The following is a 27,415-nucleotide window of genomic DNA, read 5'->3' on the forward strand; positions in this document are numbered from 1 at the left end:
TTTCCTAGTACATTTTATCAGTTTATATTAAAAAGTCTAAGAGCTGCTTCATCTTTCAAAAAAATAATTCATAAAATACATTGACAATGATATGAATAAACATGTTATGATGAAAGTGAACATTTTCTAATATGTTCACATGAAATTTGACCTTTTCCCATACAAACGTTACAAAAATTGTATCTTTATCTAAACTGTCTCAAGTCAGATGTTTGTCGCTTTGTAGCACCTAAGGTCCTGATCCTTCAAATGGGACAAGAAAGACTTAATATCATCTTCAAGAGCTTTCAGCCTGTCATCTACAAACTGTGCTTTCACTGTGTATGGAGCTTTATTTACAACCTAATGTGGAAAAGGTTACAGAATTTCTAAAAGCTAGATGGGTGTTCTGTGAGTGCTAGAAGGAGAGCAAATGTTTTTTTTTAACTGCAATGATGATACTCATTTAAAACTGAACCATAGCCACAAATGAAAGAGAAATGTTGTTACTGAACAGATCTAACGCTCCTTTCCTTTGGAGTGAGCTTTCTGCTCATATCAAACAGTGATAAATATTTCAGACAGAGTGCACATGAAAACAAGTTAAATCGGAAATAATCACACACATTTCAAATAGCATAAAATATGTTTCTTTTTAGTTATTAAAAATGAATTTCCTTTTTCATCACAGCCAAAGTTAAGAAATGGATGAATTTCTTATTAATAAAAACATTGTCAAAATGCCTAAGACGCTAAGTAAACATAATGATTTCTCATAACCGTGATATGGCACAAACCCAAAGACATGGAATCTCAACATGGCAAAGCCAAAAGATAAACATCTTCAAAACAAACAAGACAATTTACTGTTAATTTCTGCAGGCTTTGAGGCTAAGCATATGGTATGCTTATAAAGTGCTATCATGTATAATAAAGATTAACAGTATATAATAACTGTTGTATAATATGATCTGATGATGAGATGATTTTGGAAATGCTGTCAGAAGATGACGGAACCATTTTCATTTGAGTCTTTATCTGCCAAAAATAAGCCACAGTATTTATATGAATTTATATGAATAAATACTCTATCAACAGTGTATTGATCTCCAATCTTTCAGCGATCCAAATGACAAAAGAATTAATCCACATTCCACAAGTGTACAAATCCGATTACTGAGAAACAACAGTTCAGTTCCCACCAAGAGCGTTAAGTGGATCATCAAATATGTTGCCTGAATCTGCTGCTGCACTGGTTTCCTGGGATGGCGGCGTCTTCTTTGATTTATGGGGAGCCTTTGCCACTGGTTTTACTGTGCTTGGTGAGAAGATGTCATCTTTAAAAAAACAGAAAGATGGACACAATGTTTGGTCGGTTTTAAAAAGAGAAGCTAGACCACAGTACAGTAGCAAAAGCAAGCATCAAAAGCACATAAATGCCTGCACACATTTTATTGTTACTTACCCATGTCATCATCAAATATCGACTTGGTCTCTCCCTTTGTCTTGGACTTCTGTTTTGGTTTTAAAGTGTCCGACAGGTCAGCAAAAATGTCTACGTCGTCACCAAACAAGCTGGCATCAATGCTCTTCTCTTTGTGCTTCTTGTGAACTTTAGGCACAGTGGCTACTTCATCCTGACAACACAGATATTCAGCCAATAAGAACAAGCGAGAAAATTTCATCATGGCACAGACAAACATTTGACCACATTACCACCAGTGTAAAATCAAGGTACCTGGAAGATGTCCTGCTTTGAAAAACTACTGCTGTTCTTGATTTCTTTACTACTTGTGGATGAGGGAGTGGAACTGTTGCTCACTCCAAAGATGTCCTCATCATCATCATCATCCTCCAAAAAAGACGAGGCCTTGGCTTTCTTAGTGGTTGACCTTGGTTTGACCTTTTGGAAAAGGTCACCGGTGTTGTCATGATCAAAAATGGAAGGGAGTGTGCTTTTGTCTTTGTCCTTCTTCGGTGCTGCCCCACTACTGGCCTGAGGTTGCGTAGTCTTGGTATTTTGTCTGGTAGAGGGGGTGTTAGTGACTGAAGGAGCTTCAAACAGACTGTCTGAGCCAAAAAGGTCATCCTCATCAGAAGAGGGCGGCCCCTTGGCACTGAGGCTGTCCTTACTAGAGTCTTTCTTTCCAGCGTTTGTAGATACTGGCAAAGTTAGTACAGAGGGTCTGGGGGAGATTTCAGAGAGTGGAGGTTGGGGGGGTGAGGAGGTGGGCAAGGCTGTGGGAACAGCTGAGTTAGGTCGTGGCAGACTGGCAGGCGTCTGGCTGGATTTTTCGGGGACGGGTGAGACCAAACCAGAGAGACTGGGGTTTGGCCCAGGAACATTTTCACCAAGGGTTGCATCGACTTCCTCCACAGATCTCTGGGCAGCTTGCTGCCTTGCAGCTCTCGACTGGGGTCTCCGAAGTGCAGAACCTTTGGCACGACCCTGCATGACAGAAGATTTGCTCTCAAGAGGACAGATCAGAAAACCCCCCAAAAGTAAAAGAATTCAAGCTTGATATCAACAGGCATCATGCTCTCGGAATCACAAACCCACCTTGTGTGCACTCTGCAGTGTTGTAGCCTGGACTGGGGTGTCGAAGCCCACTGCTCCCTCACTGTCTGCCTGGGCTCCTACAGGAGTTGTGGCAGGACTGGGGCTCAGGCTGGAGCTAGACACCCCAGAGGAGGAACTAGGACCTATGCCAGGAAGTACACCCACAGCCCCTCGCATGCTGGGAGCAGCACCAGGGAGCAACGCTGCTGTGTTGATCATCAGATTGGCCTGAGTGTAAAATGAACAAATGTATTAGTAAAAATATTTAAAAAGACACGATGGATCCTGAGTAGTGAACAAAGAGCTTTACACAGACTGCCTAATTAAATGTCATTGCCTCACAACTACCCTTTCCAACTTCTCTCTATTCCAAAGTTTATACAGTGTGATTCCACGCAGCAGACTTTCAGAGGAAAATGAAAAACCAGAACTGTAGATGGAAATGAGGCAAGAGAAAGATGAACGGATACCATCTAATGAAAATGAAAGAGAGTGAGCAAAATGTTCAAGTTAAGCAAGATCAAAACAAAGAACTATCTTCATTTTGACAGTCATGCCGCTCTGTTATAGCCAAGTTTTAAAGTTGGAATATGGAAAAGCCCAGACAGAAGAAGAAACCTTCAAAGACAAATTATGTATGTCGGAATTGGAAAGTCTTTTTATCAGCAGGAATCAGAGTGAAATGTCAAGAATGAATACTTCTGATTTCATAAAAGATTAAAAAAAATAAATAAAAATTACTTGAAGTTTCCCAATCTTTGATGAGGACTCTTTAGGTTTTACAGGGCTCGGAGCAGGTTTCTGTGTAGTCAGATTACAGCAGGATCAGAACTATATTTCTTGAGTTCACTGACATTACAATCTTTGAATAGGCAGTGAATTAAAATTATTAATAAAAAATACAAAAGCAGAAATACATGGGGGAAAAAATGAGGAAAACATGACCACAAAGTCATGTGTTCATAGCTTCAAAAATAATGTATTTCATAATATTACTGAAGATAATATATTCTTCGAGTAGACTCACCTGAATCTCTGACACAGGCTCTGGACTTGCTAGTGGTGCTTTTTCAGTAGGTTTACTGGGCTTCTCTGCTATTTTCTGCAAATGGAAATTAAAAGAGGAAACTCAAGAGGGCTGACATTTCTCATGCTGGACTTCAGAAATCTTTTTACACAGCTGAGCTGGGAAGAGGGAATCTGCCTCAATCTAAATCACCAACATAATCAAATTGCTACCGGAGGAGAAGCTTTTGGCTTGGTGGAGCTGAAGAGGTCATCCTCATCGTCGTCTGCAAACAGACTTTGTGCTGCTGGCTTCACTGAGCTGGGCTTGGAACTCTAAAAAGTAAACACAGTCATGATTTCTTAACAACTAGAAAGAAGAAGTAGATATATAAACATATGAGACTATGTAATATACTGACTGCAGCTTTCCCTGAGGTGGCAAAGAGGTCAACATCTGGGTCGTTGTCCTTCTGCTGCGTCTGACTGAACAGCAGCTCCTCGTCCTGGAACACACCAGTGCTCTTTGCCTGTGGTCGCTGCTCCGTCGGCTGCAAGAGGGAAAAAGAGACAGATGCAACTTAATCAATTCTTCACACCACACTCGGGTTTGCTGGAATGCATACAAACCTTTAGTGTGTTTCTGCTAGTGGGTTTACTCGGTGTGAAAATGGGATCATTCCAATCTGATTCATCTTCCTCCTCATTTTCAAACAGACTAACAGCTTTTGTTTTAACTTTCTCTTCCTTCTTCTCCTCCTTAACATTTGGTGGTGGGCTGTCCTTGGAGAGGAAGCTGTCATCATTGTCATCTTCATTCAACGGGCTCTTTGCCTTGTTTTCCAGAACGTTAATGCCTCCAAAGAGACTGACGGCTCCGGCAGGCTTCTTTCTACTTTCACTATTCTCTGGCAACGCTGACGGTGGAAAAGGCTCAGGGGTCTTTGCAGCTGGCTTCTCCTGGAGGGCAGGCTTGTCCTCTGCTGCTGTCTTAGAAACTGCAACCTCCTCTGATTTCTGTGAGAGGGAGGACGACTGAGGGGTCTGAGGAATACAAGTGATAAAGGAATTTAATCTCACAGAGGGAGATAATGCAAATTATTGGTTTAAAAACATTAGCAATCACCCAGTCACTGTTGCATGACAAACTCATAGAGCCGGCGTGATTTTTTAAATTTGGTGTTTTCTGTTAAACTGCGAGCTTCAAAAGTGTGATTGTTTTTCATGACAAATTAGAATAAAATGAGGCAGTTCACTCACTTGAGCAGCTGGGGCTGGAGTGTTTGTGTTGATGGCTGGTTTGATGCCAAAGAGGGATCCTTTAACTTCATCATCATCACCCTCATCTTCAAATAACAGTGCGACTCTCTGAGGCTTCTTTTGACTATGTGAAAAGTGACAGAGCAGGAAGATAGATAAGAAAACATGGAAATACAGTTTAAAAATGGTTATTTATTTAACTTAGCACGGTGTCAGAATGAATGCAATTATAACAGTGAGGATGCAGGTTGTGTTTTTATATAGAATGTAAAAAAAAAGTCATAAATACTACAAATACCTTGACTCTTTTGATGGAGCAAACAGATCCTCTTCATCGTCGCCGTTGTCAAACAGGCTGCTCTTCTGAGGTGTTCTGGCACTGGGGAGACTGGAGGGGGCGCTGGCACTGGGCTTCATGCCTCCTGACTTGGTCTCTGGTGTTGTTGCACTACTCTTGGAGCCTATCCACTGGTCCTGTCATTGAAGAAACAAATCTATCATATTGTCCCAAAACTTAGATACTGGCAAGCTGTGGACATTTTTTTTTTTTTTTAATTTTCCTTATTGTCATACCTCATCGTCACTGAAGAGGGAGCTGGACACAGTCTTACTTGGCTGTGGTGTGGAGGGTTTTCCTTGATTAGGTTTTGGTTTAGATTTAGATGCAGATGCAAACAGATCCTGCAAGAAGAAAAAACAAAACAGTTATTACATGTGCACTGAAAACAACAACAACCCTAACCTATTTCAGTTTTGCTTGTGTGTATAAAATATTTGTAAGTTTTCTACCTCTTCTTCCTCATCATCAAATAATGAGATTGGCGGTTTGCTGGCTTTGCTCTGGCTCGTGAGTTCAGGTTTAGACTGACTCTTAGGAATGCTTGGGTATACCTGTAGAAGGTAAACACATATATTGTGTAATTAAAATTCACATTATCATTGTTGTTACAGTTTTTTCCTCGGTAGATTTTGAAAGCCTTACCTGTGTGTCTTCATCATCAGAGAAGAGGCCTCTACTCTGGGGGATTGGAGCCTGCTTGATAGCAGCTTTACCAACATCTGTAGCAGGCCCATTCTGATGGAAATAAAATGAAGATGAATGAAAATGAGAAACAAAAGTAAGTTTGATATAAACAGTTTCTAAATTCTAACTTGAAGTTTTAGTATTAGGTTGAGCAAAGATCAGTGAACTGTGTCAACAAGAGTAAAGGCCAGCAGTCAACTCTAAAACAAATCAAATATGGCTTTTTGCACTCGAATATGAGCAAACATCAATATACTGACTGCAACTAGGTCTTTTCATCTTTGAGTTTGTGAGTCATTGTCGGGGCAAGCTCAACCTCACAACAAATTTACCAGGTGGTGTATAGAAGGACATTGCAATTTAAGTTGAGATTGCCTGCACACACTGCGAATTACAGAAGACCAAGGGAGTTTTGTTGAGTTAAAAACATGTCACTTGGCATGTAAAAACACACCAAATTTGATTTTGGCAGAAAGATATAGTCAGACAATGTTCTATTCAGACCTCCTCAGATTTCTCAGACTCCTCGCTGGTAGACGGCTGACGTTTTTTCAGGCCCTCACTGAGCAAGCTTTTAGTCCCAGGCCCAAACATGGAGATGGCACCAGCTGGCATCTAAATATGACAATGAATTATGGGTATTATAGCTAAGTCTCACAAAGACACAATGTGGCTATACCACACTAAATATAGAAGTCATGCAACTGTAAATACTGTGAGCCTTCAGAGAGCAAATGATATGAATATATGTACAAAGCTGTTACCTTCTTTTCAGGTGGTTTCGTCTCTTCCACAACCTCCTTCTTGCTCTGAGCCGAAGCTGGCGTACTGTACTTATCACTGAAAATATCGCCATCTTCATCGTCTTCATCAAAGAGGTCGATAGCTCTCTTGGGTTTGGGTTTCTCCTTCTCAGCTGCAAAAGAGCAGAAAATGCAGTTGTTTGATTGTGAGGATCTCACCTGCATGGACGATAACACTGAACAGTCCGTTCTCACAGCCTTACCAGTGTCGGATTTTTTCAGACTTTTACTACTGAAGAAGTCATCATCCTCTTCCTCATCATCAAACAGCCCACCTCCTCCTCCACCAACAGCAGCAGCTCCTGTGGGGGCTGGTTTAGACGCAACACTGGTCTTGGGAACTGGAGCTCCATTCTCCTTGCTCTCCATTGAATCAGAGTCATTCCCTGAACTGAACAGGCTGTTATCTGTTGGGAGAAAGCGATTGGATGTGTTTGAGGATGATAAAGCAGATTAAAAAGTGATGTCATTATTGTGCAAGTGACTACCTGGGAATATTGAAACAGCACCCGCTGGAATCTTCTTTCCTGATTCTTTAATGAAAAGGAAAACATATAAGACAACATGCTAGTCCACTTGTTCTTCAGTGTATGCCTCTACACATATACTATATTGCTGTCTTACCTGTAGCTTGAGCTGTGCTTTTTGTACTTTCATTCATTGCTTTTTTCTCTTCAGACACAGATGGTTTTGGTGCCTCAGAGAAAAGATCACCCTGAACGGAATTGAGTAAACATAGCACAAATTAAAAACCTGGCTGCAGTCCAGAGTCTCTGTAGAGTGGAATTAGAGTCAATCACAGAGAGCACTTAAAGTCATGTAGTTTAATGTACCTCATCATCATCGTCAAACAGGCCTCTCCCTCCACTGAAGAGGCCACTTTTCCCCCCAAATGGAGAAAAGTCGTCATCATCCATCTTTGGTGGCTTAAACATGTCATCACTGTCGTCTTCAGCTGCTGTTACAACACACACAAAGTATTGAGCTGCGTGCTGGGGAAAATTGGAATACTGCGGAGATAACTACAGCAAGGTTAAACAAATGTTTGAATTGCATTGATGATGAATGAAAGTCCTACCCTGTGACTTTGAAGGCTTTGGCTCTTTTCTGCTTTTATTTTTCTTCTTAGATGTCAGTGCTTCCAAGATATGACATGGTAAAAAGAAAATATCCATAAGCATGCACATGCAATGATGCCACACATCCCTGACATGCTTTCAATGTCAATCTTGAATGTAAACATTGGGACTTTTACAGAAATGAAATATGTGTGACAAACAAAAAATAAATATTAAGTGACATAATATTAAATAAAACAAGTTATTTTGATGATAGGGACTTACATGCACGATCTACCTCCGGTTTGTTAACTGGATCACCTTTGATTCGGGCTGCCAGCTCATCAGCAAAGGATGACTGGCCTGTATTCTGAATGTGACATAAAAACAAACCAGAGCTGATTTTTCCTGGAGGCAAAAGCCATGTTTTGTGATTGAAATTAGAAAAAAAGCCAAGAGAATGAATGATATATCTGCAAAGTTGGAGCAGGCCTACCTTTGTGTCATCATCGTCATCTTTGTCTGATTCTCCGAATATGTCAGAATCCTCATCCTCCTCCTCCTCGTCATCATCATCCTCATAACTCAACATGGATGACTTCTAGGGAATGTGGAAGGAGAATTAAAAATCATTACTTTTTTCAGTTTAAATGTTTTCTCTAGGCAAAACAAGTGCTACAAAAATAAACATCTAGTGTACCTTCTTAATATTACTGTGAAATTCATCGTCCTGGTTGAAGTCTTCATCGGAATGCTGTTAAATTAATAAGTAAAAGAAATACAAAGATGTTTAGATTTTGCTCTTTAAGATGCAGGATTAAAAACCTTCAAATACAGTGAAAATGGGTCTTACATCTTCTTCTTTGCCATCCTCACTCTCAATCACACTGTCTCTGTCACTGTCAACTGACATCTCTGTAAAAGGAATGATAAATAATCAGATAAATAAACAATACATTATGTGAGGTCTGATGGGCCATGCACAGTGAAGACAGTATACTACCATCACTTGAGAGGTCACCAAGTCCAACATCATCTTGTTCCATGAAAGCCTGGGAACCAATCAGATATGGGAGTGGTCTATCCACATAAAGATCCTAAAAGACAAGGAAAAACAGAAGCCTATTAATATACAGATTCATTCCCACATGTATTTTTGCAGTAATTCTCTGATCCAAGCTCAAGAGCATACCTTAGGCTCTAGGATAGCCTCCACTCTGTCCGTAACGTCCTCATCCTCCGAGTCAGAGTTTCCTGCTTTGATGTCCAAATGCTCAAAGGCTGACTCCAGGACTCTCAGACCATAATTCACAGCTTCCTGCATCTTCGGGATCAACTCGGCCTCTTTTTGCTCTCGAGTCTTCTCCTTGAGAAAAAACAAGAACGCCAGTCACATAGGAATACATGCAAATGTTGTGGGAAAGCCATAGAATAATAGCACTGAAATGCATCATTGGTCAGTGTCAAATTTACACACCAGTAAATGTTACGAGTAGGAAGAATGAATGTGTTATACCTGTTCAGACTGCTTCTCCAAAGCATCCACTTTTGTTATAGTTTCTTCTACCTCCTCATCATATACTCTCTGCAACAGCACATGAACAAGAAAGATGTGTTTGTTACTAAAGGTGTAACAACAGTTCATTAAAAGATGCAATTAGATTTCTGAGTGAATTGTCAGAGTAATAGTGTAACAAATAAAACCAAAGTCAATTAAATATTTAAATGATATACATTACATTTTCTATAAACTGTGTATTAGAGAGCATGAGGAAGTCATTAAAGACAGAATGCAAGCAGCTGTCTGTGGCCTTGGTGTCACGGATAAGACTGTCCAACTGCTTTTCAATGTCATGTGTCTTTGAGAGCATTCTCTGGGAGAAGTCTTGGAGGAACAGGAAGAGCTGTGAAGACAAAAAATAAAAAAAAACATTGTGGAGACAGCAGTGGTTGCAGAGTTACTTCAATTGCACCAAAGCAGAATACATTTCACAATCCCTTTAAACTACTATAATTTCTAAAGATTTTTTTTAAATCAATTTCCTTGATCTATGGCTGGTCTGAATCATCTTTCTTAGCCTGTATCATAGATGGGGAAGACATTTCTGACTTACCCCTGAGTCAGCTGCCAAAGACCAACTGGCACTGCTCTGCCGGATTTCTTCAAGAGACCAGGGTCTCTCCCAAATCTGAGCATCATTCTCCAAGTCTTCACTCCGGCTTGGGCCATTTGCCATCCCATCCGGCAGCCTACTCATCTGCCATCAGATCACTTGTTGTTAGTAATGGCATTAATAATTCAGAAGTGCTTTCAAATACTTGGCATGAATACATCATCATGAAAAATACATTCTTATATCACAACATGGCCCATGTTGTGTAATTGTACCAGTTTCTACTTGAGGTAAACAGTTGACAAACTGTATGGATGTAAAAGCCTGTTAGAAAACACTTAAGCATCTTTATATGGACACACCAAGGTCTCCTCTGAAATTTTGTACCATTCTTTCCAAAGTCCAAACCATAAACTGTAGTGATAGTATAAACCAGTCGCACACAGTAGTATGTAAGCGGACTGGTGCATTCCTGCACAGAACTGTGGGCAAAGTTAAGGCCAAATAAGCGATACATGGGGATGGCTTTGAAAAAGGTTTTAAACTGTAAAGTAAACCACGCAGATCGATCTCCAATCATCACTATTCAGCGTCAACAGCCCGACTGATGTCAAATTTTATCCTCCGATTTCCTGCTCACAGGGAACTGTGTGTGTGGATAGAAACTTATGGCGGTGATCTTGTCACAGCAGTATGTTCCGTACTGGTCAATGGTCTGTGTCATATATTTATGTTTATGGTGTTTTGGTGAATGTGTCATGAGGCTCCTTGTGTTGTTACGGAATGTGAAAACGATTATCCTGGAAAGGTCGAATAAACTAAACTAAAGTATAAGTTTACAGTCTGAGAGCCACAGAAACACCTCATAGGAAATGCATTTAACTTGTAGCGTCATTTCCCCTGTAACAAATGTAGTTTTGATGCTACTCTTGCAATACAACAAGCTAGCTTTGGCTTTGAGTAAAAAACGTTACATATTTATTGAAAACACCTTGTTGTGTCTTCACAAACATGCCAAAACGTTATTTCCCCTTTCTAGCTTTCACGTTCAAATAGGCTTGCTTTTGCAAGAGAAAGCCGAGACTGTTTGGCTAGCAGCTAGCTCAACTTAGCTAGCCAATACTAACGTTAGCTTCAGCAGCTCCAAGTAACACAGAGCGATATTTTCACCCAAAATTTAAGCGCTCCCATGCTTACCTTGAATACCTCAGGTCAAATGCTGGGCACGGCGGTCAAGTGTGGTCAGAAACGACGTAAAAAAATTAGATCGATTATGCTAAATTTGGCCTTTCCCTCATTGGTCTTCTGACAGGTCAGCCATGTTCTGTCTGCAGACAGTCACCTGACTACTGTTGCCTGGCAACCCGGCGAAAGTGGGGCGGAGTGGAACAAACAACCAAGAAAAAGAGGAGGAACCGACCTGAAACCAACTCGTAAAAGTTGAATTTACATGGCCTCTTCTTTTCACACATATTCCTGTAACGAAGATACATGGTATTTAATGTTCCGTTTAAACGTAGTGTTCTTCAAATGCATAACGTATTGGAAATTAAATAAACTTAACATACACAGTTCTACACATGGATGTTTTTTTAAATATATTTCTGCACAGCAGTAACACAACAACAGAGAAACGTTTGTTTTGCTCTGTTGTCGTCGTTTTAGCACTTGAGTGACTCTTTTGCCATTTGTTTTTATTTAGTTACTTATTCCTTGGATTAGTAAACACTGTTCAAAGATAACTAACAGTTTCATGTTTTAGCTGGAATAAGTTACATTTAATGTGAGAAAAAGTAACTGGAATCTCATTTCACTTGGTTCACTTATCCAAAGTGTGTACAATTACACCTACTGTCCAAACTAATTCTGTGACATTATTTGGAACTAATTACAACTTCATGGATTTGCCAAGTATGGAGTTGAAGGCTGCTGTATGTACATTATGTGTGAGATGTTTTATTAAGGGCAACAAAGAATTCAGTTAACATGTAAATAAAGTTTATTATCTCTATTTTTCAACAGCTGTAAAAAAGAAAACAAAAAGAAAAATAATTTTCAACCATTAAAAAAAATAAACAACGTGCACACACTTAACACAAAAGTAAGAGTTAAACAATAAATCAGCAAACAAAAGAAATAACTCTGGGAATAATTAACAAAGGAAGTACTTAACTGAGCATTGCATAGAAGTATCTTTGAAACTCCACACAATATATTTATTTAATGTAACTACAGGTTCTTCAGAACATAACACGCTGCCAACACTTAGGAGCAGTTGATCGAACTTAATGGCTCTGCTGCCTCTTCCATTTCATTTTTCTCATCCATTGGACTGTCTCCTTCTGATTCTCCTCTTCTTTCTTCTCCCTGCTCTCCTGTCTCCTCTTCCTTCTCCTCTCCTGTCTTCTCCTCTCCTGTCTTCTCTTCCTTCTCCTCTCCCGTCTCCTCTTCCTTCTCCCCTCCTGTCTCCTCTTCCTTCTCCTCTCCTGTCTTCTCCTCTCCCGTCTCCTCTCCCGTCTTCTCCTCTCCTGTCTCCTCTTCCTTCTCCTCTCCTGTCTCCTCTTCCTTCTCCTCTCCTGTCTTCTCCTCTTCCTTCTCCTCTCCCGTCTCCTCTTCCTTCTCCTCTCCCGTCTCCTCTTCCTTCTCCTCCACCTTATCAGAAGTCACTTCAGCATTGTTCTCAGCTTCATTGGTTTCTTCCTCTTGTTGATCCTCCTCCATCACAGGATTTTCTGTCATCACAGTGTCCTCTTCATCATCACTGCTTATGACAGGCTCCTCCTCTTGGCTACTGAGCAATGTATCCACAGGTAGAGGTTGCCAATAATCGTATAGCTTGCCCTAAGGGATAAGAATATAGCAAATGAGAATCATAAACTAGTTGATTTTTATTGGAAGACTTTAGAAAAGCTGACTACTATTGTTGTCCAAACAAAAAAGATGTATATCAAGATTTCATGGGTGTGTGACTACTGTACATTGAGTGGTCTGGTCCTCTGAAGTAGCATCTGCCACTTGGTGTAAATCCTGGCCACTAGGTCCTTAACCTGGAGTAAGAGGAGGAACAGAGTACAGGGTACTTTAAATGAGGGTTATTATGTCATCACTACTGACACAGCTACAAAGGAGTTTAAGAGACTGAGTTTAACTTAATGTCGTCAGGAAAATGTTTCTATATTGCATCTAGGTCTACATAAAAAAATGCATACCGTACATGCAAAAATCAATAACTGAAGTTTCTTTTGAAATGACACTTACCTTGCTCCGGTAAAGACATTTCTCGCTCTCTCTGATGTCACACTTGACGTGTGTTTCCAGCTCAGAGCAGAGGTGCAGTAGCTGTTTCTGGTAGTCAGAAAAACAACAGGTAACTCAACAAAAGAATATCAACATCCAAACATTTTAAATCCTCCCTGACCCAAAAGAGGCCAGAAAGAATTTAGGACAAAGCAAACCTTCTGATGGGCTGGGAAGAACTGGAAATTGGAAGCTTCATTTGCCAAGGTCAGAAGGCTGTAGCAGAGGTAGTAGGACTGAAACACATAAATAAACAGAAGGAAATTTAAATAAGAATAATGGAAATGTACACTTAAGAAAAGTCGATATGAAAAATAAGGCATTAAAATTCATTTTTAATTGAAGCTTACGCCATCAACTCCATGCTCACCTGTTGGTCAAGGGTGGCCATGTCCTCTTCTTTATCTTTCTGATTCCTGAGCATGCTTCGGAGAAGGGTGGAGGGTTGCATACGGGGAAGGTATGGCCTCAGCATAGAGAGCTAAGTGAAGAACCACACAGGCATTATATTTAATGATTATTGACATGATTCAAAAATGTGTAAAAAAAAAAAAAAGCTACCGTTTCATGTTGCAAGAACTGGCCTCTAAAGAAACTGCTCAGGACACACCAAAGCACTTTACCTGAAACTCTGTTCCTGCAGGTCTGTAGGTGCAATTTCCATCCAACAGCTTGGAAATCATGGACAGGCTCAAGTGTCGACGCAGCTGCCTGTACAAATAAACAATAAAATCAATACTTTTTAATGGTGTACTACTAAACAAACAAAAAAATTCGAATATTGAAAAATATCTAAAAACAAGCTTAGATAAAAAGGAGAAAGATAAAGACTTACTTTCCACGTGTGTTGTCAGGCAGCTGTTGAACGACCAGGCACATGTTGTGATGGTCATCTGTCAGATCAGTAAGGGCCAGACAGATTCTGGGCAGCTAAAAGGAAAATATTAAATAAATTCACAAGAGGACTATAATTAAAAAGAATTACAAGGTCAAATAAAACATATGGTATTATAAACTGTGATTCTCACTTTCTGGCTGAAATTTCTGTACATCAAAGATTCAAGCGCAACACATGCTCTCACCATAGTGTCCCAGTCCCTGATGTTGTTGATTATTTTGTACTGTAGAGGGTAGAGCTCCACGCTGGACTGGAGGATGAGTCGTGAGTCCAGGGCCACCCTTCCCACCACAGTTAACAACAACAGCAGCTCATTGTCACTGTACGCCCGCGGACACAGGCCCATGCAGTAAGACAGATACTGTAAATGAGGAAAAGAAAAAAAAAAAAAACAGGAAGTGAAAGATCTAAAAGGTGAACACACATGAGGCAGCTGTTCTTAACATGTCTGTAGTCTACTGCGTCTCACCTTCAAGATGTTGTTGCAGTTGTGCTCAGGGAAAGTGCTCTGTTCTTTGTTACTCAAGGGGATGTTGCTATCGATGTAGATGTCCTCCCTAAACAAGATATACACACAGATATCATTTTGAAATGAGTCTGTTTTAATTTCATGCAGCTTGTTTCTTTAAGTAGGAGGAACAAATCAAAGGGAAACTTACAGCAAGTCTCCTTCTGTGAATGGAGGCTGCAGATTCTCAAAAGGGAAGAGTGTAACAAACGGAACTCCCATATTCATCAGGACCAGTGTCAAATCAGCCAAACTGGGAACCCACACTTTAAACTGCTGGCTTCCATTTTTCACTGAGAAAGGATGGACACAAAAAAAACCACAAATGTTTTGGTCTGCCTAAACAGCAAGCAACGACGTGCCAAAAAGCTTGACTATGGGTAGAGGACTGACCTATCTGGAAGGCAGCAGTGCAGGCGATGTCACACAGGGCCTGCAGTATCTTTTCAGATAGCATCCTCTCACTATGGACGGACATCATCTGGCAAGATCAACGAAGAATAACTGCTCATGCTCACACACTGGGCAAAAATCACAACTTAACACTCTACAGGCCTGTGTGGGGCCTACCTTGAACAGGAAACGTGTAACCTGAGATGGGCAGGGCGAGCGACAGTTGTAAGCTTCCTGGAACAATCCAATATTTACATGTAACCTCAGCTGAGCAGGACTGGACCTGGTGGAAGGGAAGGGTAGTGTAAGTGGTGAGGGAAAATTGGAGGGATTAATTATTCAGCAAAACTAACCGACTAAATCTTTGCTCATGGCCAACAGATTATGTTAAAAGTAGTAGTAGTATAAAGTGCTATAAAATATAAAGTGATGGAAGATATGATTTGAGGCTATAAAAATAGTTTGTGATGAGGGCGGCTGGTTAGGACACAACAACGATGTTGGATCTAAAGGCCAGAGTTTATCAAAATGATTGATAGACAGGGGCTCACCAAAGAAGTGTTTTCTGTGCTGTTCCCTGTGGGTTGACCATGCATTTTCTGAGCTGCAGTGTATCCTGGTTGAAGATCTGGCCAAATTTCTCCAGGTTGAACACAACTTCTCCTGGAGGCACCTCCCTGATGGCATTGGACATCAGAGAGTACCGCTGCAGGAATTCCCTGGGAAACAGAAGAGACAGATCAGCTCTCTGAGATACAGTATATCGCTCGGTGACAGAGAAATGAGAGTGAGAGAAATATGTCATATAATGCTCTATCTTTTATTTCATTGTGTTGCTGGTCGCACTCTTTGCAGCCACAGTTTTGGACAATGATTTCCATTCTTCCTTGTGTCCCTGACGCAGATGGCAAATTTGCATGGAGGCAACACAAATAAACATAGAAAAGAGTAAATGTGGTATAGAACTCATAATCCTGAGCAGGAGGAGGAATCCAACCACCCAAGGAAAAAACAATCTTATACTTTAATTAGTAACTGGTACATTTTTCATTTTTTCTCAAATTCAAAACCTTTAAAGATAACAAGGACTTGTATGGATCTTGCCAACAGTTCAAATTAGAGTTATGGGAGGGGAGTCATAAAAGTACAAGTTACGTTAAGTTTGCAAGAGGCTTTTGCACACAGCACATCACATCACTAAGAATTGTAAAGTTGAAAGGAGATAATAGGCTCATTTGAGATGAGTCTTCCTGTATATTCTTTGATGGCTTTGCAGCTTTTTGTCACCGCCCCCTGCTGCTGCCGCCTGGTCTCGTCCACCTTCCAGGCGATCATCTCAAACGAGCCTAATGGCTACTGTTACAACTTGCATGTGGAAGACGTGGCCCAATTTAAAAGATGTTAGTAAGGAAAATGTATTAGACATTTTGGTCATATCATATATCCCTACAATTTAAAATGCAGACTGGAGTTAATTAGTGTGCAAGGACTGTGATCAACAGACAAGGCATCATGTGCTTCCTCATGACCTACTGTTGTTCAGTGGAGATGTCTTCCTCCTGGTTCTCCTCAGCCTCCTCATATTCGGCTATCCTCAACAGGTCCTCCTGACATTCAGTTAGCAGCTTTGTCTCAATCTCTTTAGCCCTGATGGATGAAAATAATGTGGAGTCCATTTATACCGAGAGGCTAAAATAAAAAACATAATTAATGGTAGTGAAACTTTCTGAAAAACATACTTTTTATTGGTGTTTATTTCCTTCAGCATCTGATCGAGGTTGTTCTTGTAGTTGCCCGGCCTTGTGGTGGATTGTAAAGGCTGCTGTGAGGAACAGGAAACAGAATATAAAACCCACACAGAGACAGTTGAGTTAAATGGTCTTTTAGCTCAGCTCAGGTTGATGATCATCATATATTAAGACCTTTATGGACAACAAAGACGAGCCTTTTGGAGCTCACTGTTTTTACCTGGCTGCTGCGATGTCCGGGTGTACTCGGCTCCGAGAAGGCTCCCTTCTCCGGTGTGTCTGGGGGCATTGTAACACGCTCCATCATCTCTTGCAAGGAAAGCAGCTGCTCTTCCTCACTGCTATGGGAGCTTTGCGTTACATCAAAATCTAAAGCAAAGCTCAGGCCTAGGTCCAATTCCACATCGATGGGATCTTCCTCTTCACTCGCCTGCTTTCTACTCACTTCACTTGTCTGTCTCCTTAGTGACGGAGACTGAGGACAATGGGATGAAGAAGTAGATGTTTGTTGGGAGGCAGCAGTGTCAGCCGTTGAAATCTCTTTGTTCAGTAGGCAAGGCACGTGTTTATCGCCAGATTTAACACTCTCTTCCTTGAGCTGACTGTTTTTGAGTGGACTGTCTTTAGAGCAACGGAGCATTATATCGTCAAGGTTTACCCGATGTAAAGCTACAGTCGGCTGGGTGACTTGTGGGATACTTGCTGGGTAAGAGACTTTTGTGTCCACTGTATTAGATGAACCAGTGACTTTGAAGTTCTGAGTTTTCTGACATGTGGATCTGGCAACTGGAGTACAGGGCACAGCGGACACAGCGCTCGATGGACTTTTCTCTGAGGGGAACAGTTTAATAATTTCCCCATCTGTCTTTGACTTAGCAGTCTTTTGGCCAGGACTAACTACATAAGTCAGAGGATCAGGGGTGAAGAGCTGATCTACATCATCAGGAATTACTGAAGGTCTTCTCAGACGGGAGGTTTTACGCCGCTCTGCTGTTCGATAGCGCAGAGGATCCGAAGGTGGTTTGGAGACGGATTTGGGAGTACTACTGTCCGTCTTATTGCTCTCCTCACACCGATTAGCTTTGCTTGGGGCCTTGGCTGGTAAGACTAAGGTACTATGGTAAGAATGAGAAGAGTGGTGGCTGCCCTGCTGTACATGAGGTAAGTTACTTGTGTCCCTCTGGGGAACATTGCTTGATAAAGTGCTTGGTTTAATCCTATTGTCATTTTCCTTGCTTATTTTCTTCAAACCGTCTTCATGAGACTTTGCAGGTGATGCGATCTTCACAATGTCATTATGACAGGACTTAATATATGCCTGCTTTGCTCCAGCCGATGGTGGGTGCCTTACACAGAGCTTCGGTGACAGCGACGCCCAGGATGGCTGGGCAGGTTTAAGTGTGGATGGCAGCTCCGAGCCTGTTGACTGGCCACATGCAGGCTCCAAGCACAGATGGCTATCTGTGGTTTCTGGCGGCAGTTCCAATGAAGGCTGCCTCGATGACGTCACCAGTGAAGTGCTGCCCGAGCTGCAGACAGTGGGTTTTGGTGTTTGTGCTTTGCCAGAGTTTGGACCCTGAAGACACAGTTTCTTGGCGTTGTCGTCAGAGCCTTCAAACTCCCTGGACCTCTTCTGTGATGAGCAATTCATGTCCCCTGCTGAGGACAGTGAAAAGCATAAATATTTTCCCTTTCTCACCATTTAAGTAATTAAAAAAAAATATTTGTGTCGCAGTGTTGTTTTAGTCAACTGATACTCTTTGTCCTTTATACCGTTGGTCAGACAAAACAAAATGATGGAAGCAATTGAAGAGACATATTTGAATGTATTATTCTAATTACTACAGAGGAGACGATACATGTAAAAGTTTAGTTGATCACAGTACTTTGACCGTCTTACCTGGTATAGGCTTTCCATTTGAAGGTGTCTGTTTAAGTTGCTGGTCCTAAAAAAGAAAGCAAAGTAACTCCTTAAGAAGCAGATTTCCTTTAGTGAAATTTTAAAAGCAAGGCAAATTGCTTTGCATCCCATATTCCTTGATCCTACCCCTGGATCAGTTGCTGAATTTGAAAACAACTAGCTGTTACTGTTCAGCAGTAGGAATAGAAGTGACAATATCAGCTTTTGTTCTCATTGATGTCTGCTGCTGCTGCTCCTGAAATACTGAACATTTCCCCCTCAATGGGATGTCTTAACCAACACATGAAACACCTCAAGACCAATGGCTTTTTATGTCATCCATGACTGACCAACCTACCAGCTCAGGTCTAGCTGGCCATAAGCCACAAATAGACAACAAAAAAGGAAAAAAGAGACAAAAATCTTTAACCAAGACTTGACGTACTCGACGCACTTGACACTTAACATGTAACAAACTCTACCTGGTAAGGTGCTACTGGGCTGTGCGTGTTCGGAAAACTGGAAACACTACTCCTCTCAGAGGACACAGTACTTGGCAACAGCTGGTGGCCCTGTACAGGGCGCTGGCTGTTACCAGGAGTCAACCGCTCAAAAGCTAAGAAGGAAGGTTGGTAAACGTTTTGCAGTGCACTGGTGATGAATGACGGGGTCACAGGAGGCCTGTGCAGCTGTACAGTAGGCATGGGAGTCCTCACATTGCTGGATTGAGCCTACCAGAGTACAAGCCACAACAATTCAGCATCACATGACTGCTGTGGTACAGGTTACAAAGAAGATACCTTTAACAAAAAAAATGATTTCACTAACTGACATTAAAAAAAGAGATACAATACCTTGTGCAATCCTTGACTTCTTGCGGTTAGATTTTCATTTCCTGAATAAGACAAAATGAACATGGGCTCAGTTTCTTGATGTCCCTTGATGTGTGAGGACCGGGAGTGGTTGTTTAAATCCTTCATGAAATGTGGGGGAGCATGGTGATTGATACCAGGAGGCAAGGGCTGTGGTCTTTTTGCTGTGGTATCAGAGTGAGACTGGCTTCCTGGGACAAGTTGTGATGAGCAGAAAGAGCCTGAGTGTTGAGCAGAGTGCGGAGGTGGACCCAGTCTGTCCCTTGGCATATGATGGGGCCGAAGTGTTGGGGTCCCAAAATTAGTTGAGCTGCCTTGATTAAACTCTGTTGAACAGATCGAGCCCAAGGCATGAGGAGGTTGCCGTGTTGGACCAAACCTGTCCCTGTGGCACTGCTCAGGGCTTAGAAGTGGCAACGCTCTCCTGGGTTGGGGTAGAGAAAGCCGGTTGGGGACCTGAGAGGGCTTCATTGGAGTCTCCTGGTTGAAAGATGTAAAATGCGGTGACAAGTGCTCTTGGAGTGCGAGGTCCTTCACTAAAACATGAGGAAGAGGAAACATGCCAATGAGTATTCATGTGTGGACATGTTGTTAATTCAGGAACATGTTCATTTGGACAACACTTTATTTATTTATTCATTTATTTTATTCAATGGAAGTACCAAGGGGGGTTATTGCAAGAATGTATCAACCTGAGAGATGTTTTAAATGCTACGCAGCTGTGTTTGGTTGTTTTGCTGTTTCAGGTTAGGGTTAAGGGTCTAACTGCTTTACAATAATTGTCATATTCAGCTATATGCACACCCATACCCTGATGGTTCAATCAACAGGGGGCAATATCTTGTCCAAGGATTTATGATAGATGTAAATAAATGTCCCTAATTAAAATATTTTATAAAATATTTCATATTTTTTTAATAAAATATTTTATATTTGTTGTAGAAAAATCACAAGTCCAGGTTCCAAAGTTTACTGTGGTGTTGTGAGTTTAATAGTAATCCGGAAAACGGTGAGCCTACTGACACAGAGCAGGTCTGCGACAATAGACTGACCCAGAATGAAGGGCACGGGAGACAGTTGAAGGAAGCGGGGGGGTCACATAGGGTTACATGGGCATTTGTATCTAAAGGTTCTGATGGCCAGACAGGATTGAATCAACATGAGTGGAACTGAATTATCAAGGGGTAGAGGAAAAGATAATTGTATCAGAGAAACAAAGACCTAGACGAAAAGGTGTGTTGAGTGAGCGAGTCAGAGACACTCATAAGGTTTTGATCTCTCCACTACACCAAATGAACATTTTCTTCCACAATTTCAATCTCATTTTACATCCTTTCAAACTCAGTTAAAATAGTGTCCAAAGGCACTGCTCAGAGTAGTGTATTTGAGACACAAACTGACACCCAGCAAATCCCAATATAAATCCTGACAACAGATGATGAACTCATCTTACATATACACAGTGATGGGTGTATTAAACTAAACACATCCACTGGCCATAAACACAGGCAGAATAATAATAACAATGTTTATGTGGAATGTCTTAACAAAGATCTGCAATAATTCAACATATTTGCATACACAGCATGGATGTTGCATAAAAAACTCATAAAATCCAATTCAATCTAATACCTAACATGGCAACAGTCATGAAGGTTTATTTCATGGAAGGTGCATCCAATAAAGTCAACTTGCAACAAGTAACATCAGACAGCGTTTCTCCCTCCTTTGCGAGCTACAGAGTGAGTTAAAGGTGACAACATGTGATACATTGTAATTTCCAGAGCCATAAACGCTTGACAACAGGGAGCACCCACCTTTACTCCTCGGGGAGAAATATTCTCCATGTGTCCTGCAAGAAGCCAAAGAGGGGGACACCTGTCACTCAGACAATCAAATCAATACAACAAATCACATTACGAACTATTAGAACTTAAATCGTTTATATACACGTTGATAACCGCAGCGTCACACCCCGGCAGCCAACAAGAAGCAGACACCTACCTGTCACTGTCTGCACGCCACCACTCACAGCATACTATGTTAATGGCCACATGAGTCTGGCAGCAGCAAGTGTAATGAAGCTTTAGGAGCTCAACTTTAACACTGTAGTTAACTTCACTTCACAACGAGCAACAGTCTCGTTGACAAACTGCCACAGCAACATTAGCCAAGTGTTAGCAGCGTTTAATGTAGCGAACCCACGTTTGGTGCGTGTTTACATTTTTTGTTATTAATGGCAACGTTGTTATAACTCTTTAACTTCATTGTGGCAGACTCGCTTCCAAATAAACAACGACAGGTTTTGGGCTCATCCTGAAGAGAAATCACACCAGCCGTTATTCACAGTGCCTTCCCTTGCCTGAAGATAAAAAAATGTGACATTAGCAAGTCGTTGTCGTTTGTTTCAGGAAGTAGCTAGCCGGGGCTAACGCGCTTGCAACTTAGCAATGGAGAGCAAACAAACTGGGCAGGTTTTCTTACCGAGTTTCGTCTTGATTTTCTGTTGATTTTCTCATGTCGAGGATTGAGCAATCTGTCCATAACCCCAGACAGCGACAACAACTGGTGGTGTAAGAGCTCCAATATTGGACTCTTCTCGAGAATAATAACACCTTCTCCCGCCTGCAGTCGCACTGACCAATGCTTCCCGCGGTGCATTGTGGGAGTTGGAGTCCAGAAGTATGTACGTCACTGTGAATTGATATTGCGTATTTCACCGATTATGCCATCAATTATTCTACGAAAAGCATGTATAGACAGGACGTACAACTCTTAGAGATAATAATAACGATAAAACACAATTAATTTAAAAATAAGAATACGTGTATACAATTGTTTAGGAATTTATTTGGGGTGTCCCTCTCTACTCCAGAGAGGTAGCCTAAGCATTTCTAAAAAAAATATATGATCCAGTAGCCTATTTCACAGTTGCAAATATTACTTTAAATTTGCTGTTGAACTGTTAACATTTAGACTAAAACTGACTAGTCAGGTTAGAAAAACCTGCCAAACTTTGGTCAGTGAGTAAAAATGACTCAAGTTAATGGTTTAACCGAAAACTTGATTTGATATTGTTACTCCAATATCAACATGAGGAAAAGACATTTATGCACAATATCTACAGAATACTCTGTAGTAGAGAATAAACTGAAAAATAGAGTCAAGCAGACATGCAAGCATTAGATATGGACACAAGTATACATTTATTTCATCAGATCTTTCCGAGTACATTTAACCAACAGGAATTTACATTTATTGAAGAAAAATATTTTAAGACATAGGTGGGTATTCCATTCAGACTGTTTGCCTAAAACCATCACTGCTGCCTCACAAGGCTTTGAGATGCAGACATTTGCTTTGGGAAAGGGAACTTGAGGCACATATAAATACTAGAACACGAGGAGGAACAGACAAACCAAAGATGGTCAAAGAGAGAAACAAAGATATTGGTTGAATTTAGATGGTTATAGTTCATTATTCTTCACAGTGATATTGTGAAACCTGGCACGCTAAAATCCAAATAATGGATTTGTCTCTTATGCAACTCAATACTGAATACTGAAGTAGTGTTGGCACCATTCAAAACTGGATAAATGTGGTAAGACATAAAAAAAAGAACATACAGATTGTAGGACACAACACAGACAGCAACAACACATAAGGACACTGCACACATACATTTCACAGGCAAAAAAAACAAACAAGATAAAAGGATTGTTTAGCAGTCTTAACTTTCCCATCCAGCTCTCAAGAGATTGTACAACTGTATTCCAATGGAAGACATCAACTAAATGCTTTGATGAGTGCAATACAATAAGTTGTGCATAATCTGCAGTGGTCCCTTTTGACATGTTAAAATTAGTATTAGTAAGTATATCTTTAAGTCTATATGTTTTTTTTATATAATTATATCTCCAGTGTATTTCAAAAACAGTATCTAAAAAAAAAAAAAAAAAAAAATGTACAATCTCTTGAGAACTAAGCCTCTCTAGGCCCTAATATATTCCAACCACTCACTATCTACTATCCCAGCACTGTACAAGTAGAGTCAGGTTTCCTTTGACAACAAGCAGTATACTCATCCAAAAATAAATTAGGGTTTAGGAAAAACACTAATCTGAGGCCAGCTGTCTGGTACAACCTTTGCCATCATACACAGCGATTGCTTTTTTCCCCTGCTTTACTTCTTGGCCTTTCCCTGAGCAGCCACTGCCTCCATGGCTTTGCGTACAGTCTCCTCGTCTCCCAAGAACTGCATTGGCTTCACAGGTTTCAGGTTTTTGTCCAGCTCATAGAGGATGGGGATTCCTGTTGGCAGGTTCAGCTCCATGATGGCCTCATCTGACATTCCTGCAGGTGAGAGGACATAAAAACAAAACACTGGTTATCATCTAATTATGCACAGTTCCTATCATCATTAAATGACTTAAATGCTAAAGTAAAAGAGTTAAGATGAGGTATAAAGGGGCGTCACTGTGGCTAGTTAGAGCACTGCCTATGTACCAGAACATATCTACAGCAGTGCATCACTTGCACTGCTGTAGATATGTTCAAGTAAGTGATGAGAATGATCATGTGCAGGGCCACCCACCCTCCAAGTGCTTCACAATCCCCCTCAGGCTGTTTCCATGGGCAGCGATGAGCACCCTCTTCCCCTGTTTGATCTGAGGAGCGATCTCCTCGTTCCAGAAGGGCAGCGCTCGTGCGATGGTGTCCTTAAGGCTCTCGCAGGAGGGAAGCTGCTCCTCGCTCAGATCTGCATAGCGACGATCCTGGAAGGGGAAGACAGTCACCCACAAACCAGATTAAAGACAGCTGAGATACAGTATGCTGGCTCTCTGGACTGGATCTCTTCCATCTCTTTTGACTTCATTAGAAAGTTACTGCACACTTTGCTGCACCTGCTTGAAGCGAGGTGATTCTGCAAATTAATAAATGTGAGATACATGTGAGTAAAGTCGTTTATATATCAAGCTGGTACTTATAACGCCTTGACATCAGACATGATTGGTTTGTTTCTCCCTTGACTGAACTTTGCACTTGAACCTTCCAGATCTCATTCTTGTCAGTCATACATTAACTCACCTTGAACATAGCCTACTATTAGGTAATAGCATTAGCAAATAGTAAAGGACTGTATCTCTAGTCAAATTTCACTTGCACTGTTGTTTGTGTAACATTAGGATATTCACGCTGACCGTGCTGCAGACAAAAAGACAGAGGCACATGAACTTAAATCCACCGTTTGCACTCCAGTCATTTCTGCTGATTTCATTCATTCATTCACGGAGACACTATTTACTGCCTGTCTGCAGAGATCAGCCATAGTCATGCTCCCTTTTGCTAATCCTGTGTGGACATAGGAGATCACCTTGGTCAAAGCATTGTGTGAATGTACTGTGGATATCATATCTTACCTTGCTGATGATAGTGTAGTAGTCATGGTCTGGGCCCATGGAGGGAGGAGGGATATCAAACGAGCGCCTCCAGATCTTCACCTGAGCCTCTCCGTGCTTGGCGGCCGTCTCTGCCTTGTTCAGCCCCGTCAGGCCTCCGTAGTGGCGTTCGTTGAGCCGCCAGGTCCGATGCACCGGCACCCACATCTGGTCGATGCCATCCAAGCACAGCCACAGTGTCCTGATGGCCCGCTTCAGCACGGAGGTGTAGCAAATGTCAAACTCAAAACCAGCATCTGTTGGAATGAGAGACATAGGAGTTCAATGCATTTTGACTGCACCTTACTAAAAGAATGAGGAGGGTAAATAAAAAGCCTCAAACTTTACTGAAGACATCTTTGCTCACTTAATGCCCAGGGGTCATTTTTGCATGTTTATTGGGAGTGCCCCGGCGTGGTTGGATTCTGGAAGGAAATATCTCTCACTTTAAGTGATATTCTTAAGATCAGGATCCCAGTCTCCCCAGCCTTACTTTTGCTTAATGATGACTCTTCTTTAAATTTGTCCCCGCAACATAGACGTATTCTATGGACAACCGCCACATTCCTTGGCTTGGCAGCAATGGGCCAGTCATAAGACTTTGCAGGGCTGGGAGGCAGCACACACGTTAGTTAAAGAAAGGGTGCAGCACGGCCGACCTTGATTTTTCAGTTTTGTTTTTTTTGTTTGTTTGTTTTTTTGGTTGAGATCCTGGGTGGGAGGTTCATACAGAGTCGCCTGGGGGAGGGAGGGTTGTGTGTATATGGGGGGGATACAAATGGGTTCAAATATTGTTACTGCCCTTTAAATGTGTAAGTGACTTTGTATCGGTTTGCACTTACTGTGCAGGAAAAAAGGGAGAAAAGCAATGTATATGATGTAAACATATATAGTACATTTTTCAATAAAAAGTTGATCAGAAAAAAAAACTTTAGGCCTGCTGAAGACAAGTAGGTACATTTTATGCTGCAGCTAATAACTGCTATCATCATCAATTAATGAGCTTATTTATGCAATTAATGAGCATATGAAATTATATATCTACTAAATATATCAATAAATAAAATTTTGCAAAGCACAAGGTGACACTTGTGCAAAAACAGTGCAAAACCTGAATTTTCAATGAAATCAAAGAAAACACGTTTGAGAAGACAATTTTTGCTCAGGGGATTTAATTGATATCAAAATTAGTTGCTGCTAAATTTGCTTTCAATCCATCAATTGATTGATCAACTAGTGCTTGCAGCTCTGTGTAGCCTACCGCAGCCTGGTTTATTCAGGCCACCGGCAGTGTAGCTACGGGCCCACAGTGCACTGGTTTCTCCTCTGATCCCTCCCTGTTCTCCTGCTGAATCAGAACAAGCGACGGACATTTAACATAATGAACTCAAATATGCGAGTTGAGCTCTTCCTCGCGAGGGATTGGTGCACCGGTGAAACCACATGAATGCATCACTTCTGCACGTTTGCACATCCTCCACATATTCCTGGCACGCTCGGGGGGAAGAGTGGGGGTGGGGGGTATGTTGGTCTGATGCAGAGGCGATTATGCAACCGCGGCCGTGCATTGGCCTCTACAGCATGTCAGAGATATTACAGCGGCTATGGTGAGAGAAAATATCCAACATCGACTGCTGCTCACCTTTCAGGGCCAGTCCTCCTCTCCTCGCCTCCTTCTCCCCGGTTTCACTCAGATCAGCGTCAAACCAGCCACAGAAGCGGTTCTCCTGGTTCCAGTTGCTCTCTCCGTGACGAATCAGCACCAGTTTGTAGGCAGCCATGGTGTATGGTGATAAAAAATCACTTATAATAATGAAAATTGGTCAAAAAGATTTTTTTTTTAAAAGATGGATGCTGGTGAGGTTTAATTCACAACTTCAATGCAAAGAAGCAGACAGGTCCACTCGGTACTGTCAAACCAGTGAGGAGCTTTATAACACGGATTGGTTCGTCCCACACTTCCTGGTTGTTAACATCCAATGAGAATCCGCTGAAGTACGTCATTTTCCTGAACCCCTCCACCAATGACAGCGGTGGGCGTCAGCGACGGGGTCTGTTCCTGACCTTCATCCTGGGCATTGTACCTTTATTGACTCCCATTGTGTCAACCTGTCTGCGTTCATGTGATAAAAGAATGCAAGTGAGAGAATAGTGACATAAATATCAAATTAACCACTAACTGACTAATTCAGATCTCATGGTCAGTTTGGTCAGTTTCATACAATGACATGTTTTGCTTTTTTGCATAACCCACCTCAAAATGAAATAGGCTTTTCTCAGAGACTTTTCTTGATTTAATTGTAATACATTCAAGGATGTGTGGCACACAGACTATCACTAATTTAGGAAGGCCAAAGAAACATAAATACTGTACTAAAAAGTATGCAGACAGTCTTTGACTGACAGAACATAGCTGAAGAAACAATTAACATCTGTGCTGCTTTGGTCAGAATATGATTATAGGCCTATTGCATATGTATGTGTAAAGACCATAGACTGTAAAAAATAAGGTAAAGACATCTTTCTGATTGCTCAATGGAAACTTTCTGTAATGTCTG

General features: G+C 41.3%; 3 protein-coding genes across 6 annotated transcripts; all 3 read right to left on the reverse strand.

The window, feature by feature from the left end:
- Nucleotides 1-613: 613 nt before the first annotated feature.
- On the reverse strand, nt 614-11,151 carry washc2c (WASH complex subunit 2C). 4 transcript variants are annotated; one of them, XM_085800067.1, is made up of 31 exons: nt 11,001-11,151; nt 9,804-9,947; nt 9,429-9,593; nt 9,206-9,274; nt 8,882-9,055; nt 8,693-8,786; nt 8,543-8,604; nt 8,390-8,443; nt 8,186-8,290; nt 7,975-8,059; nt 7,710-7,769; nt 7,465-7,586; nt 7,256-7,346; nt 7,120-7,164; nt 6,835-7,038; nt 6,593-6,744; nt 6,333-6,443; nt 5,787-5,879; nt 5,594-5,695; nt 5,378-5,485; nt 5,103-5,278; nt 4,805-4,928; nt 4,175-4,588; nt 3,967-4,095; nt 3,779-3,880; nt 3,567-3,641; nt 3,281-3,340; nt 2,540-2,767; nt 1,718-2,428; nt 1,445-1,616; nt 614-1,316 (listed from the first exon to the last, which is right to left on the reverse strand). In XM_085800067.1, exons 2-31 carry the CDS (start codon nt 9,945-9,947, stop codon nt 1,171-1,173), a joined length of 4,377 nt encoding a protein of 1,458 aa, XP_085656193.1. In that variant the 5' UTR covers nt 11,001-11,151; the 3' UTR covers nt 614-1,170. The 4 variants fall into 4 exon arrangements, with proteins under 4 accessions (XP_085656193.1, XP_085656192.1, XP_085656195.1 ...); XM_085800066.1 differs by having other exon boundaries at nt 7,465-7,589; XM_085800069.1 differs by lacking the exon at nt 3,281-3,340.
- Nucleotides 11,152-12,278: 1,127 nt separating this feature from the next.
- On the reverse strand, nt 12,279-22,073 carry LOC146973477 (uncharacterized; the record flags this gene model as incomplete). Its single annotated transcript, XM_085799225.1, has 21 exons — nt 21,904-22,073; nt 21,237-21,271; nt 19,402-19,955; nt 19,030-19,278; nt 18,548-18,593; nt 16,868-18,306; nt 16,639-16,718; nt 16,433-16,546; nt 15,451-15,618; nt 15,077-15,182; nt 14,900-14,987; nt 14,658-14,799; nt 14,468-14,555; nt 14,183-14,359; nt 13,936-14,030; nt 13,724-13,811; nt 13,471-13,581; nt 13,259-13,336; nt 13,062-13,148; nt 12,782-12,850; nt 12,279-12,644 (listed from the first exon to the last, which is right to left on the reverse strand). Coding segments are annotated over exons 1-21 (4,215 nt in total), but the record flags the coding sequence as incomplete, so codon positions are not given.
- Nucleotides 22,074-23,417: 1,344 nt separating this feature from the next.
- On the reverse strand, nt 23,418-26,807 carry LOC146973478 (phosphoglycerate mutase 1-like). Its single transcript, XM_085800070.1, has 4 exons — nt 26,500-26,807; nt 24,840-25,114; nt 24,014-24,194; nt 23,418-23,772 (listed from the first exon to the last, which is right to left on the reverse strand). Exons 1-4 carry the CDS (start codon nt 26,636-26,638, stop codon nt 23,603-23,605), a joined length of 765 nt encoding a protein of 254 aa, XP_085656196.1. The 5' UTR covers nt 26,639-26,807; the 3' UTR covers nt 23,418-23,602.
- Between the last annotated feature and the right edge of the window lie 608 nt (nt 26,808-27,415).

This window comes from Trachurus japonicus, chromosome 15, assembly GCF_045865225.1.
Source record: "Trachurus japonicus isolate A0001 chromosome 15, Traja_1.0".
Classification (NCBI taxonomy): domain Eukaryota; kingdom Metazoa; phylum Chordata; class Actinopteri; order Carangiformes; family Carangidae; genus Trachurus; species Trachurus japonicus.